The 18,542-nt window shown below is 47.0% G+C and overlaps 1 protein-coding gene across 1 annotated transcript; it reads left to right on the top strand.

The window, feature by feature from the left end:
• Nucleotides 1-14,893: 14,893 nt before the first annotated feature.
• Nucleotides 14,894-17,829, top strand: LOC100277583 (uncharacterized). Its single transcript, NM_001374015.1, has 2 exons — nt 14,894-15,005; nt 16,263-17,829. The coding sequence occupies exon 2, from the start codon at nt 16,312-16,314 to the stop codon at nt 17,425-17,427; it is 1,116 nt and encodes a 371-aa protein (NP_001360944.1). The 5' UTR covers nt 14,894-15,005; nt 16,263-16,311; the 3' UTR covers nt 17,428-17,829.
• Nucleotides 17,830-18,542: the final 713 nt, after the last annotated feature.

The following is an 18,542-nucleotide window of genomic DNA, read 5'->3' as shown; positions in this document are numbered from 1 at the left end:
TTGTTTAATTAGCGGAAGAGGGATCCGATCCTTCGGAACTCTTAGCTCCGGAAGAAGGGCAGGAACCCGACCCCTCCGAGATTAACCTTTTGTGCCAGGAAAGCTTCGACGAAGGCAAGTCCATCTTTCCCTTGATGCATTATTTACCTATTTCTCTCTACCACTGCCTAAGCCTGGATTATGGGATGGGAATCAAATTGCATGGTAAGCATGAGAGAGCCCGCATTAACTATTAATTCGATTAAAAGATATGGGACAAGTAAAAAGGGGTATAAGTGAAATGTTTTCCAAAAGAGTGCGATGAAGGGTACTCACCCTCATCACCTGGTGAAGTAGGATGATCAGGGACTCCCTGGTTTTGGGGAGGGCCTAAGGTGTTGGCTCAGCTGGTTTAGGCGTGAGCAGAAGGATCGTCCTCTCATATAAGGACCAGTTTGTCATCTTTCATTACCTGTACTCTCAAAAAGTACAACCACTCGAGGCTGTGTGGGCAGCCACTCAATCTGAACTCGTACGGTCCCACCCCAGGGTTATGGAGGCTGGGGTAGCACCGGGAGGATAAGGAGGGGGAATGTTTTGTCCGGTTTGGACATGGTGGTGGCCTGACTCCTTCCGGTATAACCGTTAAGGTTCGGACGTACAAGGAAGGAAAGAGTTTCGGATTCGGGTCTCATTGGCCATGAGATCGCAGAGCCGGACTAGTGGGTAAAGTGTACCCCTCTGCGCAGAGTCTAAACCTATTCGAATAGTCCGTGTCCACTGGTATGGACGAGTCTGGTATGGTATGACAATTAGTGTTTCTACTACAACTGGGAACAGGGAAATGCGTGTGTATGTTCTAGAAAGAAAATGGTACCACGGGAGCGGGAAGCTCAGTGGTGGTCAAGCAAGTGTTACTTCTATTGTCTTGGGAAAACCCTAAACATTGAGTACCGCCTTTCTATGAAAAAGTATGAGTGACTTCAACTCCACCATATAAAGCATGTACAATATAGGTCACTTTCTCTTTACGGGAGCCGGGTGGGCTTGCGGAATACCTAGTGTATTCACCCAGATTTATTTATGTTTTTCAGCAGCTGAAGACTTCTTTTCTGCTATGCTTGATTGATGGGGCTGTGTCTTCACCCAGTTCTGCCTGTGGCCTAGGCTATATTATCTTCCACTGCGCTTTATGTTTTTCGGCTCACTTTCGAGCTTGTATCCCCGGTATTGTAATAACATTATTCAGACTCTGTAACTATTTGAAGTAATGAATGTGGTTACTAGCCTCCTGGGACTAGTAATTGTATCACATTTGAGTCCCAAAGGATCGGGACGCTTCAGGTGGTATCAGAGCCCATAGGACTGGCCGTAGACCACAGCCCTGACCTTAAAAGTTGCCTTAACAAGAAAACACCTCTTACCTCCAAGAAACACTCTTTCCCCTTTTCCCCGATATTAATAGACCTTTCTTTTCGTCTACCAGATGGAAAACCCCTGGGTGATTAGGACTTCCTATTGCTCAGAGGAGGAAGGCTTTCCTCACCTTCTTCGGAGCTGCGCGCTGCGCTTGGGGATCCGCAAGAAGCCCGAATATGTCTGGAAAGAGTACCGTGAAAATGGAATGGAAAAGTGCTCTATGGCGGTCTACTTGGGAGAGAGCCAGAACTACCCAAACCACCCTCCTTTCCAAATTACCTTCATCGGGCACCGCTTCCCAGACACATGCCAGAGCGTTGCTCGAAAAGCCCTCAAACAACTATGCCAAAACTATAGCCGAGAGATCTTTGAGACTCCCCTCCGATATTTCCCATCCAGCAACAAAAACACCCCAACCTGGAAGAAAAGACTCCAGGCTCTGTCAGGAGGAGATCCCATAGAAGATGACCCCACTATCGTCTACATGGCCGGATACCTCCACACCCTCGACAACCACTACGATGAGCTCTCCTCCCATTGCACCCACCTAAACTCCTGAGTGGAAAGCCTAGAGCAGCAAGTCAAAGAGCTTACGCAAGAGAAGGCATCTCTCCAGGAGAGTCTCAGCATAGTGGAAGGCGAGGAAGCCAACACCCGTGAGGCCTATCGGACCTTGAAGATAGACTTTGACAAGAAGCTAAAGGCACTCGCCCCCAAAAAGAAGATCTAGAAGAAGACCACTAACCAAGGATGCCAGACAGAGAAGAAGAGGAAGAAGGCCCCTCTAGCCCTACCTCCCCCCAGAATAGATGACTGGTCCGACGAAGAAGATGTATCCCTAGCCAGCCTCGACGACCTTCTCAAGGCATTTGGGGACACCTTAGACAAGGAACTCGCTAGTACCTCGAAGAACGCTCTCGTGTAGTCTCCCCCTGTAGTAGTCTTATGCTTGTAATGTGATGGTGTAATGAATAAAATAACTTGGTTGAAAACAATTTGCATGTGCATGATAGTGGCTCTCTTCCCTGGCAGATGGCTTCGGATAAAACCACGCCTACCGCCTCAGGGATTGGAGCAGGTTTCCCCCGAAGAGCTGAAGGGGAAGTCGTTAGAGAGGAAAGTGAAACCCACCTCCCCGCACCTCCACCCCTACCCTTAGACCTAGCCCAAGTTCTAGCCAATCAGACCCGACTCATCGAGGTCCTCACTCGAAATCTAGAAAATCAACGGCCAAATGGTGGAAGACCGCAAGACAGAATGGGGGACTTTCTGAGACTCAAACCTCCCACGTTCGCCGGATCAAGCAACCCCCTCGATGCAGACGATTGGATGCGCACGATCAAAAGGAAGCTGGAAGCCATTGGTTGCCCAGAAAATCAGCGTGTTCAACTGGCTGCCCACCAACTCTCTGGGATGGCCTTAGCCTGGTGGGACACCTTCAACGTCACCATCAGAGATGCTACCTGGGCGGAATTTGAAGCAGCTTTCCGGAGCACCATGTGCCCTAAGGATTGGTACAGCTTAAGGAGGACGAGTTCCGAGAATTGACTCAAGACGGAAGATCTGTCAGTGAATATGTGCACAAGTTCACGGAGTTAGCCCGCTACGCGCCAGATGATGTCAATACTGAGAGCAAGAAGATGGCCCGTTTCCTTAAGGGACTCAGGCCAGAACTCAAGACAATTCTGGCTAGCCAAGACTTCCTCAACTTCTCTCACCTTTCCAACAAGGCCATGCAAGTTGAAAGAGCTAAGGAGGAAGAAAAAGGACATCTCAAAAGGAAGTTCCAGGTTCTCCGGGCACAACAGCAGGACCGGCACCAGAAGACTCGATCATTTGGGTTTCCACCCAAGGGGCCCAACTTCAGTAGACCAGCTGGACCCACTCCGTCACGATTCAGCCAACAGAGTCAGAGCTCTTTCCATTCTCCCTCAGTGGCAAGCAACCAACCTCCGGCAAATGCATGTTGGCACTACGTTGATCCAAGTCACTTCAAGAACAACTGTCCGCAGCTGAAGCCACAGGGACCCGCCTACTCCAACTCGGTGAATGGCCCCAAGAATACCTCGGCACCCACCCCCAAGGCGCCCTCCGCCGTCAGCCAGCAGAACAAGACTCCGTACCAAGGGAGGGCACGTGTAAATCACGTCGATGCCCAGGAAGCTCAGCAGGCTCCGGGAGTAGTACTCGGTGAGTTCCTTGTTGAATTTACTCCCGCTACCGTACTTTTCGATTCTGGAGCATCCCACTCTTTCATAGCCACTAGCTTTGTGGAAAAATGTGGCATTCCCTCTACTCCCCTAGAGATTCCTTTGGTCACCCGAACCCCAGGGTCCGACCTCCTATGCCAGCTAAAATGTTCCCAAGTCAGAATCCTTTTAAGTGGGGTAGTATTCCTGGCAGACTTAACCGTCTTGCCATCCAAGGGAATTGATGTAATCCTAGGGATGGATTGGCTAACTAAACACAAAGGCATCATCAGTTGCGCAGACAAGACAGTCCTCCTCACCGACCAGCAGGGAAAGTTAGTCTCTTGCCAGGCACAGCCACCCGCCAGTGACCCAATGATGTTCAATCTAACAACGGAAAGTATATCAGTAGTGGAAGAATTCATGGACTTATTTCCAGAAGAATTGCCAGGAATGCCACCAGAAAGAGAAGTGGAGTTCTACATAGATCTGATTCCTGGAACAGCACCCATCGCAAAGAGACCATACTGCATGGCTCCAACCGAGTTAGCAGAACTAAAGCTTCAAATCTCAGATCTTCAGCAAAAAGGGTACATTCGTCCCAGCTCATCACCTTGGGGAGCACCAGTCCTGTTTGTCTCCAAGAAGGATGGAAGCATGAGAATGTGTATTGATTACCGATCGTTAAATGAAGTTACCATCAAGAACAAGTACCCACTTCCTCGGATTGACGACCTCTTCGATCAGCTTCAAGGAGCCAAGTACTTCTCCAAGATAGACCTAAGGTCTGGTTACCACCAATTGAGGATCAAGGAAGCGGACATCCAAAAGACTGCATTTGTCACCCGGTACGGGCAATATGAATTCACGGTAATGCCGTTCGGACTGACAAACGCACCCGCCTTTTTCATGAACCTCATGAATAAAGTGTTTATGGAAGAGTTAGATAAGTTTGTCGTAGTCTTCATCGACGACATCCTTATTTACTCCAAGAACCGCGAAGACCATAAGTGTCACCTTCGGATCGTCCTTGGAAAACTCAGAGCACACCAACTTTATGCCAAACTCAGTAAATGTGAATTCTGGTTGGAAAAGATAGCCTTCCTTGGGCATATCTTAACCGCAGAAGGGATAGAAGTGGACCCTTCCAAAGTAGAAGCAGTGTCAAAATGGAGGCAACCAACCAACGTCAGTGAAGTTCGAAGCTTCCTAGGAATGGCAGGGTATTACCGCCGCTTCATCAAAGGATTCTCCAGCATAGCAAGATCAATGACGGAACTTCTCAAGAAAGACCACCAATTTGTGTGGACCCCAAAATGTGAAGGAAGTTTCCAAATCATAAAGGAGAAACTTACAACGGCACCCGTTCTATCACTGCCAGATATTCATCAAGATTTTGTCGTCTTCTGTGATGCCTCGAGGCAAGGCTTAGGGTGTGTGCTAATGCAAAACGAGAAAGTCATTGCTTACGCATCACGCCTACTCAAGCCGCACGGGCAGAATTACCCCACCCATGATTTGGAATTGGCAGCCATAGTGCATGCCTTAAAGATATGGAGGCATTACCTAATCGGAAACAAATGCCACATTTTCACCGATCACAAGAGTCTGAGATACATATTCACTCAACCTGATCTCAACCTCCATCAGCGAAGATAGTTAGAGCTGATCAAGGATTATGACCTCAAAATTCACTATCACCCCGGGAAGGCCAATGTGGTAGCCGACGCTCTTAGTCAAAAACCATTCGGAATAAAAGGGACCAACTTTCTAGAAGACTGGAAGGAAGAATCAGCACAACTAAATGCATGTCTGGGAAACAACGACAGTCTCGAAGTCAAGCCAATGCTAGAAGACCTCATCTGCAAAGCTCAACATCTAGACCCAGAGACGGCAAGGCTTGTGGAGAAAGCCCGCAAGGAACAACTCCCGGACCTCAGGACAGATGACCAAGGAGTCCTTTGGTTCAAACACCGTCTGTGTGTACCAAAAGGGGAGGCCCGAGAAGTCCTACTCAAGGAAGCTCACGACTCGGCCTACTCCATCCACCCCGGAACTACCAAGATGTACCTGGACCTCAAGACCAGATACTGGTGGAAGGGGATGAAGAAAGAAATAGCTCAGTATGTGGCCCGATGTGACATCTGCCAACGAACAAAAGCCGAACACCAAAAACCTGCTGGCCTATTACAACCCCTCCCGATACCTGAATGGAAGTGGGAAGAAATAAGCATGGATTTCGTAACCGGACTACCCCGGACGCAAAAAGGGAATGATTCCATCTAGGTAATAATAGACCGCCTCACCAAGGTAGCCCATTTCATTCCAGTGAAAACTACCTTTGGAGGAGCCACCCTTGCCCGGATTTACCTCAAAGAGATAGTCAGACTCCACGGCATCCCAAGGAAGATAGTGTCAAACAGAGGAACCCAGTTCACATCCAAATTCTGGACAAGCCTTCAGAAAGCTATGGGCACCAAGCTAGATTTTAGTACCGCGTACCACCCTCAGACAGATGGGCAGACAGAAAGGGTCAACAAAGTCCTTGAAGATCTGTTAAGAGCATGTGTATTAGCTTTTGATAGAAGTTGGGAGTCCAGTCTACCCTACGCAGAGTTCTCCTACAACAATAGCTATCAGTCCAGCATCAAGATGTCACCATTCGAAGCACTGTATGGACGAAAATGCCAGACCCCTCTCATGTGGTCCAACGTGGGGGAAAAGGCACTAGAAGGACCCGCCTTTGTCAAAGAGGCAGAAGAGAAAGTTGCACTGATCCGCAGAAGGTTGCTTGAAGCTCAAAGTCGACAGAAGAGTTACGCAGACAACAGGCGGAGGGAACTCCGATTTGAGGAAGGAGACTTCGTCTACCTCAAGGTTTCTCCAATGCGTGGTGTCAGAAGGTTCCAAGTCAAAGGGAAGCTAGCCCCACGTTTTGTAGGTCCCTATCCCATTATTGGCAAGGTAGGACCCGCAGCATACCGCCTGGAACTACCAGAATCCATGTCCGACATCGACAATGTGTTCCACGTATCCCAGCTCCGCAAATGCCTGCAAACACCAGAAAGTCACCTCGAAGAAGAGACAGTGCAAATTCAGAAAGATCTTCAATATCGTGAGAAACCAGTGAAGATTCTTGATTCAGCAGTCAGAAAGACCCGCACCTCAGAAGTAAAGCTCTGTAAAGTTCAGTGGAGCAGAGAAGGAGAAGAGGAAGCCACCTGGGAGAGTGAGGACTTCTTGAGGAGGGAATACCCTTATCTTTTCCCAAATCCAGTCTAATCTCGAGGGTGAGATTCCTTTAAGTGGGGTAGGTTTGTAACATCCCAAAATCCCAACCCAGGTTTGAAACCCTAACCCCCCCCCTAATCCCCCCTCCTTCATTTTATTCTTCTCCATTAACCCTACCCCTAGGTCACCCCATCATTTGCATGCACTTAAAATGATTTGAAGCACCTCACATAGACCATATTTATCACCAAGTTCATTTAGAAAAATTTTGATAAGAGAAAAAGAAACAAAAAGTCACAAAAGTAGAAAAGAAAAAGAAAAAGGAATAGAATAAGAAAAGGAAAAAGGAAAAACCCTCCCCCCTCCCTCGGCTGGGTCGAATCCCAGCCCAGCTCGCGCGCGCCCGCTCCCCCCCTCTCTTCCGGCCCAGGCGGCCCAACCCGCGCGCCGCTCCCGCCCCCTGACCACTGGGCCCCGCCTGTCAGCACCTCACCGCTCTCTCCCTCGCGCGAACCTCTCTCACTGGCAGCCCGACCCCACCCGTCAGCTCCTTCTCCCTCGCCCATCCCTCACCGGCGCGATCGCCGCCGAGCGCCCCTCGCCTCATCGCCTCGCCATTAATGCCCGCCAGCCCCCGCGACAACCCCGCCACTGTGCTTGAGCCGACCACTCACCCCCTCAGCCTGCCCGAGCCGTCCCAATCGGCGTTAGCGCCATTCCCGTACCCATGGCGAGCTCGCCGGTGCTCGCCGTCTCCCCCATCCCCCTCCCTCCCCCGAGCGCCTATAAAAGGGCCCGCTCGAGCACCGTCTTCGCCACACAACACCAGCCATCCTCACTGCCCTCCTCCCTGAGCCGTTCAAGCGAGTGTCGCCGTGCCCCCTGCCTTGCTCCGGTGAGCTCCCTTCCCCCTCTCTAGCGTCTCTCTGTTCAATTAAGCTATGGCCAAAGCTCCGCCACACACTCGCGATCACCCGACACCACTTTGCCCCCCTATCGTGGCCGGAAACCTCACCGGCGGCTTCGCCGCCGTGGACCGGCCGCCATAGGCCCCCGCAGGCCAAATTCACCTCACCATCGTGACCCACTCCAACCGCCCGTGCTTCGCCACCCCTTCCCCGCCAGAGGACCGGACCGACGGCGGAGAACCGCCACGGAGCTCGCCGCTGACCGGCCCGGTCGAGCCCCCCCTTCCCCTCCGTTACCAGTAGCGTCGTCAGCCCCCCCTCTCTCCCTGGCTGGTGGGCCCGCGCTACGGCGCCGTCCCCGCCGCCGTCCCCTCGCTGCTGGGCCGTTGGGCCGCAAAGCGCGCCCGCGCCCGCGCCCGCACGCCTTGTGGGCCAAAATCCCCCCGGCCCGGTTGGATGGAGAGTCCCTTTTCTTTTTCTTTTTCCTATTTTTCTTTCCCATTTTCACACATATATTTAGATACTAATATTTTATGCAACAAAAATTGTCTAAATAAATTATTAGGGCACAAAAATAATAAAGTATAATAATTTGCACACCCCACAAAGGTCACTATGTTTGATGTATTGTTATTATCTTGTTTAATTAGCGGAAGAGGGATCCGATCCTCCGGAACTCTTAGCTCCGGAAGAAGGGCAGGAACCCGACCCCTCCGAGATTAACCTTTTGTGCCAGGAAAGCTTCGACGAAGGCAAGTCCATCTTTCCCTTGATGCATTATTTACCTATTTCTCTCTACCGCTGCCTAAGCCTGGATTATGGGATGGGAATCAAATTGCATGGTAAGCATGAGAGAGCCCGCATTAACTATTACTTCGATTAAAAGATATGGGACAAGTAAAAAGGGGTATAAGTGAAATGTTTTCCAAAAGAGTGCGATGAAGGGTACTCACCCTCATCACCTGGTGAAGTAGGATGATCAGGGACTCCCTGGTTTAGGGGAGGGCCTAAGGTGTTGGCTCAGCTGGTTTAGGCGTGAGCAGAAGGATCGTCCTCTCATATAAGGACCGGTTTGTCATCTTTCATTACCTGTACTCTCAAAAAGTACAACCACTCGAGGCTGTGTGGGCAGCCACTCAATCTGAACTCGTACGGTCCCACCCCAGGGTTATGAAGGCTGGGGTAGCACCGGGAGGATAAGGAGGGGGAATGTTTTGTCCGGTTTGGACATGGTGGTGGCCTGACTCCTTCCGGTATAACCGTTAAGGTTCGGACGTACAAGGAAGGAAAGAGTTTCAGATTCGGGTCTCATTGGCCATGAGATCGCAGAGCCGGACTAGTGGGTAAAGTGTACCCCTCTGCGCAGAGTCTAAACCTATTCGAATAGTCCGTGTCCACTAGTATGGACGAGTCTGGTATGGTATGACAATTAGTGTTTCTACTACAACTGGGAACAGGGAAATGCGTGTGTATGTTCTGGAAAGAAAATGGTACCACGGGAGCGGGAAGCTCAGTGGTGGTCAAGCAAGTGTTACTTCTATTGTCTTGGGAAAACCCTAAACATTGAGTACCGCCTTTCTATGAAAAAGTATGAGTGACTTCAACTCCACCATATAAAGCATGTACAATATAGGTCACTTTCTCTTTACGGGAGCCGGGTGGGCTTGCGGAATACCTAGTGTATTCACCCAGATTTATTTATGTTTTTCAGCAGCTGAAGACTTCTTTTCTGCTATGCTTGATTGATGGGGCTGTGTCTTCACCCAGTTCTGCCTGTGGCCTGGGCTATATTATCTTCCACTGCGCTTTATGTTTTTCGGCTCACTTTCGAGCTTGTATCCCCGGTATTGTAATAACATTATTCAGACTATGTAACTATTTGAAGTAATGAATGTGGTTACTAGCCTCCTGGGACTAGTAATTGTATCACATTTGAGTCCCAAAGGATCGGGACGCTTCAAACCCCAGGGTTATGAAGGCTGGGGAGGACGGAGAGGATAAGGAGGGGGAATGTTTTGTCCGGTTTGGACATGGCGGTGGCCTGAATCCTTCTGGTATAACCATTATGGTTGAGACGTGCGGGGAAGGAAAGAGATTCGGATTCGGATCTCATTGGCCGTGAGATCGCAGAGCCGGACTAGTGGGTAAAGTGTACCCCTCTGCGCAGAGTTTAAACCTATTCGAATAGTCTGTGTCCACTGGTATGGACGAGTCTGGTGTGGTATGACAATTAGTGTTTCTACAACAACTGGGAACAGGGAAATATGTGTGTGTGTAAGTGTGTCTCTGGAAAGGAAAATGGTGCCATGGGAGCAGGAAGCTCAGTGGTGGTTAAGCAGTGTCATTTCTATTGTTTCGAGAAAACTCTAACAACAAGTACTGCCTTTCTATGAGAAAAAGAAGAGTGACTTCAAATCCACCATATGAAGCATGTATGATATAGGTCTCTTTCTCTTTACGGGAACCGGGTGGGCTTGCGGAATACCTAGTGTATTCACCCAGATTTATTTATGTTTTTCAGCAGCTGAAGACTTCTTTTCTGCTATGCTTGATTGAAGGGGCTGTGTCTTCACCCAGTTCTACCTGTGGCTTGGGCTAATTTATCTTCCACTGCGTTTTATAATTTCGGCTCACTCTCAAGCTTGTACCCCAATATTGTAATAACATTTACTCAGACTCTGTACTATTTGAAGTAAGGAATGTGGTTACTAGCCTCCTGGGATTAGTAATTGTATTACATTTGAGTCCCAAAGGATCGAGACGCTTCAAGTTTGATTCTCCATGAATTCAAGTTTGCACTTTGAGCGAGATTTTCGGGTGCACATGGAGTTATGGGGCAGAGATACTCGGGTTCAAAAAAGTGCTATGGAATCAAATTTGAATGAAGAACTCGGATGAAGAGGGTTCGAATCCGCTCCAATTACCTTAAAAGGCTATCAATTCCAAACCTGACGGTGGTGTAAAGGAGAGAAGCTGATGCGTTACCATAGGCTCTCAGGGGATTGGATCATGCAACATCAATATTTAAAGTACATTCACTAGACAAAATAAGTTATTGCAAAAGGGGGGTAGTTTCTCCTAGAAGTCGACCTATCGGCTGGGGCATTGCCAAAAGTACTACTACTCCTACAATCTACTGGACCTTACGAAGCTTGGACGGAGGAGCTATGTCGGCCTCGCCGTCACCTTCACTACTACTGCCATCGTCGACTTCTTTGTCAACATCATCATCGTTGTTGCCCTCGTCGTCACTATCGGTGGAGCCGTGGGTGTCGCCAGCTCCTTTGTTGGTGTCCTCGTCATCCTCTTCATCATCATCATCATTAGAGAACCTAACGATCAAGGGCTCCTCTGCCATCGGGTCCTCCTCGAAGGACACATCGTCCTCCATGCCCTCTAAGGATTCGTCTGCATGATTCCAAGGGAACATGTCATCTTTGCTCTCCTCTAGATCCTCGCCGAGGAGGAGCTGGAGGTCCCCACCATCAGTGACGGAGGCCTCGTCATTTGAGACAACTATGAAGTCCCACTCCTCTGCATCCCAATGCAGAGGAGCAAGGGCCTTGTAGGCGTCCCTCGGGTCAAACTTTGGCGTCGACTCCCTGTTAGAGCCGTGCGCACAATAGGAAAGCAGAAGAAGAAGAAGAAGAAGATATGGCTTGCGAGAGAAGGGGGCCTAGTGTTAATGCAATTGGCTGGAGAAGAAAGGCAGAGAGCTCATTGTGCCGAGGTGAGATGAAATAAGAAACTGATTCCTCTACAATCGAGTGTAGAGGGCATCTTCACTACATGCGAGCCCTGGCACACACTAGGACCACATGGTAGCCACTGCGAATGACTACAGAGGATCTCATTCCTTAGATAAAAGCTAAGACAGAAGAGGAATCGACACTACACATGTTCCCAAGATTAGGTACAGAGACATCAAGTCTCGTTAAAGAGGCGTGATGCACCCTGAGCCTTGGAAGTGAAGCGACTGGGCAATGGGAAAGAGAAAGGTGGTTTCGAAATTACCATTGCTGAAACCAGGGGGCATGTGTTATCACCGTAAATTAGCCGGGCCGAAAGTTGGCCATGATCGAAATGGGCTTCAAGGAGCAATTAAGGAAAATTTGAAAATCGGCCACTGCGTGGGTATTTCTTAGGCCAAGTCGATCGTGTATCTAGTAGGTTAGTTTATAGGATAAGCTTAGAGATAGGAAGATAGCGTACGACCTAAGTGCATTAGGGTTAGTAGATAGTGCATGCTTTTGGAGTACTGTCGCCCCTGTTTCCAGGGTTTTCCACGGGTAATTAAGTGTCATGCCACCCTGATCATGTCTCGCGATCAGGGTGGTGTTGTTCTTACTCATTTATCTTTGTGTCTTCTCGTACTGAAGCATTATTTATGGTGGGAAGCACTAATCATAGAATTTATAGAGTAGCATCGGCATTTTCATCATGTATGCATGTTCTTTGTCGATCGTAAGTGTCTAGCTTTCCTCATGCACGTTATCGAGCGTGAGGGCGACACCTTGCTTCGTTTCATTGAGTAGATCTAACCTGTTGCAGTTAGTCTTTGTCCACCAAGAATCTACTAAATATCCACATAATTAGGCCCTGCACATGGGTCAGATGTTCCAGGGACATGTTGGATGCCTCGTGACAACTTGAACAGGGATTGTTCCAGGAATCGGCTCCCTCTAGTTCTTAGGCCTCTGATCCGACAGGCATCCTGTCACCCTTCATGCTCGCTTGGCCCGGCTATGCGTAGGATGTTCCAATTATGTAGTGAAATCTTTAACTACAGTAGATTAGATCGACTCGATGAGGGTGGAGTAGTGTTCCGATTGTTGTCATTTCTACGTGTGTTTGATACGTAGATCTAATCTGATGCCAGGACACAGTCCGCTCTTTTCGGTCGATACATCCTAGGGAGCCGAACATGGCTCGGACTAACATTTTCACGTTTCTGTTTATGCAGAAGAACCAATTCTAAACACGTAAACACCTTCCTGACCAGGTATAGGTCAGGTGGAACGCCTAGCGAACTTCAAAGCCAGGTCGTGTACTAGAACCCGGGGAGTTGACCAAGGGACCGGGGCTCACCATCTTCTACGGAGGCCTCCCTACTCATGTTGCATGTCGTCTCTCGTCAGTGAGTTTCGGACGACAAAAATATGAGCTTCTCACATAGCCCTTGATCCCTGAGGCCCTTGCAAAAGACATAGATGGATGTTCCCTCTAGCAAACTAGAGATGTTAGCTTTCACATTGTGCCACGTCTTAATATAACTACATAAGGACTCATGCTCCTTTTGAGGAACTTGTTTACGATTGTATTGAGCCTTTTCTTGATCACAAGTCATATTGAAGTTGTTGATTAATTGACGCATCAAATCCTCCCATGAATCGATTGAACTTAAAGGAAGATTGAATAGCCACTCTTATAGTAGTGCCAAGACACATGGGTAGGTAATTTTACATGATGGAAGAGTCCCCTCTTGCCGCTATGATAGACAACTGATATATCTCGATCTAGTCTGATGGGTTGGAACACCCATGATATGACTCGACAAAAGTGGGCTTGAAGTTCTTTGGCTAGTTGACTCTGCTTAGGCGACCCATAAATGACTTGAAAATATTAATAGATGCTGAGAGGCCTTCATGAGTCTGATCCTAATAGACTCGATTCTAGTTAGTGTCTTCACATTCAACTTCATAATCATCATCTTCTCGATCCTAATGTATAGCATGGACTCGCTCTATTGTCGATGATGTATGTCCAACTCAACACGATGATCTCCATCACATGGCAGAGTTTAGGCTAAGTCCTTGGTAGGTCGAGCCCCTAACCAAGTCCCATCACGTTGATTGTGTGTGGGAAGAACTAGTGACTTCATTTGTGAATGATTATGGCTTACATGCGATTGTTCTAGCTCATTCTAAGTTGGTTCTGTTGAGAGCTCATGCCAACCAAGACTCAACGTTGGTGCAACCAGAGCCTCGACACACTTGGCCACATAGGCTAGCATGTTATTGATCTAATTCAAGTACTCATGCTTACATATTGTCCTTGGGTAGAAATAGTGTGATTTTGCCAAGTAGTAGCTTTGTTGGCATAATGTTCTACGTTGGGGTGCCATGAAATTCCACCATCTAGATCTAGTCATGAATGGATGTATACCTCTCTCTCAAGTCTTCATGATTCCTTCTGTTCCTGGCAAAATTATCTTCTTCAAGGTTAGAGCAATGATCATCTTGATGTCCATCTACCGAGTTAACCATGATCATTAAGTGGTATTCAAGTAGATCATGTGAGTCTGAGACTGAGTTGGGGTTGGAGTAGCATCCTGAGTCGGACTAGGTCCAAGTCAAGGTCGAAGTTGAGTCCAAGTATGAGTTGAAATCATACAGTTGTATCAATCCAACTTTCTCGAGATGGAGATTAAATCTTTAGAATCCTTATCAAATGGTGCTGGAACTGCTGAAAGATCTAGGATGAGCCTAAGATTTCCAAGCGAGTTAGCGATGAATCTCATGGTGCGGAAGATGAATTCCTCTCCCGATGCAAAATTCATTGTTGCCATCAACTCTCTATTGATGAGTGTGACTTCCCCTACCTAACACGCTAACATTCGAAGATTGTTCGACGGTAATTATACATGGTAGGTCACGTGATCAAAAGTTGAAAATAAAACCATGGGAGACACAAAGAAATATATATGATAGGTTTAGGCTCTCGATGTGAGATAATTCTACGAGGCTAGGTTTGTTACCATGGAACTTAGTCCAGTAAAGCTATGTCTACCGCTCTGCACATGTGACCCATTCTCATAGACTTTGTCATAGACTTTGTGATATTTTTTCTTCTTGTGGTAAACATTTAATTTTGTTATTTTAGTAAATTACACGCACATCATCATTAGGTATGAATGTAGGGTTGTATTTGAGCATCACCATCATACCGTGTTTTCCTAAAAAAAAAGTATCAACTATACATTATTAAGGTGCAAAAATGGCACCATTGCACGGAATCCAGTAAGGAAACACATGATATTGTTTATACTGATTGCACACGATCACCTGAATATCTTGCCTTTGCTATTTCAGGTAAGGAAACTTGCCAATACGTTTCCTAAATTTTTAAGGATCGCAACGTGAACCCTGAGGAATCGAAGGTCCCAACAGCAAAAGACAGAGACCCAAGTCTTAAAACTGCTCCATCAGAGAGGAAGGACGGAGAGGAGCAGCAGCGGAGCCAAAGGGTTTGGCGGCTTCGTCAAGAACCACGGATTCAGGTAACGGACTGTCCCTCTCCTTTCATCTGCGGTTACTAATCATGCTCTACTTAGATCTATTGCTCCAGTTTTGCATTTCTTTTTGCGATTTTACCAGTTTCTACGAGAGGTAGCGTTCTTGCGCAAGATTTATTTATCATCGTTTTCCCGTCTGTTTCTCGATTCCCAGACGCGACATTTTCGTATCTCTTGTTTTTTTGTGCTCTGGTTAATCAACTAGAAGTAATCCACCGTCAAGAGGTTGTCTACGATGCTGGGAATTACTTGTTTGTGCCACTATGAACTCTAGGTGTTATAACTCGGCATCAGCAACAGAGTAATCTGGGAGAGAAAACCGAACCCTGCATACAAATTCCAGATGTATGGGATTTTATTGCTTCTAGCCACTTGTTCTATGCATCATTGTGTATGTGGTCTATGAACTGAACAGCGGTAACTATCGATATTTATTTATGTTCTATTAACAAAAAGAATTTCTTTGCATATCACTATCACACCTTCTCCACTCTGACCATTTCTGAACCTATGCAAGACGGTCATAATGGTGGTGTTTGGTTTAAAAATCAACTCATCCTAAATTAGGTGGTGCATCATAAGTTCATTCCATAAACTTGGTGAAACAAACTCATTTCTCATATTAGTACTAATTATTAGCCTATAAGAAATGAAATGGTGATGGATTAATTCATTAAATTGCACAAACCAAACAAGAAAGTGAGGAGAAGATGATGTATTACCTCATTCCTCAAACCAAACCCCTCAAATGTGAATGGACTTGTTCTCTTGACTAGAGGCTAGAGCGTGCGTCAGGTTGATTTTAGTGGTCCATTGCTGTAATTATTTATCCGGTGCTTATCTGAAAATATATTTTTTTTATTCTTGGTCTTGCCGGGGCACCTGAAATTGCTTGTGATACATGGAATTAGGGACCTTTCATAGACAGGAGTAGGCGGCTTTTGTTTTTAAAAGCCCATGTGTAGCTGAAGTGGTCACCAAAAGCAGTGTTGCTATACGAAATGGAGCAGATACAAAACATTGGTTAATGAAGATAAGTGCCTTTTCAAAGCGCAAATAGTAATGTATTTATACTTTCTATGGGGTACTTTCTTCAATCAAATATTTAATTTGTTATCCTTGCTTATTTTGTTTCTGGTTTGTCTGCAATGCTTGTTTCAACTAAAGCTGCTGTTGTTTCCATATAATTTTTCTTGTAAAGCTCGACAATTCCACTGACAGTTCTTGTTTGTATAATTTTAGGTCGAATGGATCTTTTAGGATGATGTAAAATACAATTTTGCCAAGGAGCATGAGGGCCCACAATTTTGACGGTTCTGAACTTGATAACAAGACAAATTCACTTCATGATCAGTTCTCGACACAGTTGTCATTGTCATCATTGTCTAATTCCAGTGATGGCGAGGAGATTGCAACTTCTTCATGTCCTGACAAGGGGTGCCCTTTGGCCATCCTTCATTTATGCCTAAAGAGTTTTAAGCAGGATGCTACTGAGGAGGATGCAGCTAAATGGAAGCTTGACGGGACCTTTGTTCTTTCAGACACAGAATGGGGTGATTCTTCATATGCTAGTTCTCTCAGCGAACAGTCATCTACAATCAGTGCCCCCAGTACGCCATTCACTCAGCCTGAGGATCTTGACAGAACAGATATCTGGATTTCATCTTTAGATCTTGATGCCGAGGATTGTGCCTTGCTGCCAGAGCCAGACAAGGAACAATTTCCAGATATACTCGGTTTTGATTTCCCCAGCCCTTCTTTCAGCGCAATCAGAAGCCTCCAGTTTGGTTCTTCCAGCTTTAGTGCTGGAATGTTTTTGAGCAAAGAAGCCAACGACTCTGATGAGCCAATATTCTGGCCATTTGAGGGCACCTCCTACAACAGTCCTGAATTTGACAGATTTCTGACTCTGTCGCCTCGTAGAAACACAATGGATCCCGGGTACGCTCAAGTCCGTCACTCGAATCCATTCTTGCGGAGGCTCCGTAACAGCACACTATCTTCAGTAAAGAAGTGCATTGAACTGCACCAAAGGACCAGAAATTCAGACGCAAAAGGAAGCGTGGCGTCCTCCTGCCAAGAGAAGATTCAGAAGACGGCTGCAGTTGCCTCCAGGTTAACAAAAGCATCTGCACCCTCCAGTTACAGTCATCACCAGATGCCGAGCATCTGTCAGAAAAGAAGGCCGCCTCACTTGAAACTCGGTGGTCCAAGAAAGATTACCTCTCCACAGTTGCAGGCAGATCGATCTAGTAATAAGAAGATTGAAGCAGCAGGCGTCCAAAAAGTAGCGGATAAGAAGAGTCGGATCGAAGAGTTGATTGGATTGGATGAGTTTGACGGCAACGAAGGCATTGGCTCGGGTTCGTCAGATTACCAGTTTAGTCTATGGATATCTCCAAGATAGTTGGTCTGTGCAACCATCCTGCAGTAAGCAACTTACCATGTTATCTGTGAGGTCAGAAGCTAGGATTTTGTAAACCAGATAGTTGGCCTGTGTAATCGACTCAACAAATCCTTGAAAGCTGGCACTGCCGTAGCAGGAGTGTACACTACAAAATCCTTTTGGCAGCTGCGCTGGTTCCAGAACTGATGGCGTACGGGGCGTGAAGAAAAGAACACCCATATTACTATAAAGAAAAATATACAGAAAACCTGATGGTTCCTTATTTTCCTACGTGGCTCTTTGACTATTGCTACAGTTTAGCATGGGGAAATTATCCTTGCTACGATCCTGTACTCTCGACAATTTTTATTTTTGAATTTTATACAGTAAGGAAATTTTGAAATAAATGTCTTTCATTTCTTTGTCAATGCTACTTTTTGTACTTTCAACACTCGGATAGAAACAAATTTGTTACCCCCTCAAAAAATATCTGCCACTGGCAACCCACCTCAGCAATTCAAGGAAGGTCACCCGCACCAGCATCAGCGTCAGAACTAGCAGTAGTATCAGAGGCAGTTTCCTCAGCAACAGCAGTACCGTCAGAACAACCAGCAAGGAGGAAATTAATACCAACGTCAGAGCAACCATGCAGCCCGTCTTCCTACCCCAGCAACCAATCAGAGCAATCAAGTAGCACCAGCTCAAGAAGTAAGTCGTGCATGTTTCCACTGTGATGAACAAGGCCATTGGGCGAATCATTGCCCAAAGAAAGTAGCTCAGCAGCAGCCAGCTCCCAATACCCCAGTCAGGCAGAATGCAATGCAATAAGGAGACAACAACCATGGGCAACCTCGTGCCTAGTATGGAAAGGTGAACCGCCGACACAGTCCAGGAAACTCCAGGAGTGGCACTAGGTACGTTTTCAGTCGAGTATCATTCCGCAAATGTCTTATTTGATACTGGAGCAACGCATTCTTTTGTGACTGCATCATGGGTAGAATCACATAATATACCAGTAGCACCCATGTACCCACCTATGAGAGTTAGTTCAGTTGGTGGAAGGACCCAAACTGATAGATTTTGCCCTAGTGCAAAGGTTCAAATAACGGGGGATAGAGTTCCCCGTTGATTTAATA

The sequence above is a fragment of the Zea mays genome, chromosome 3 (genome assembly GCF_902167145.1).
Source record: "Zea mays cultivar B73 chromosome 3, Zm-B73-REFERENCE-NAM-5.0, whole genome shotgun sequence".
NCBI classification, from domain to species: Eukaryota; Viridiplantae; Streptophyta; class Magnoliopsida; order Poales; family Poaceae; genus Zea; species Zea mays.
This window is presented reverse-complemented; position numbering and strand designations above follow the sequence as displayed.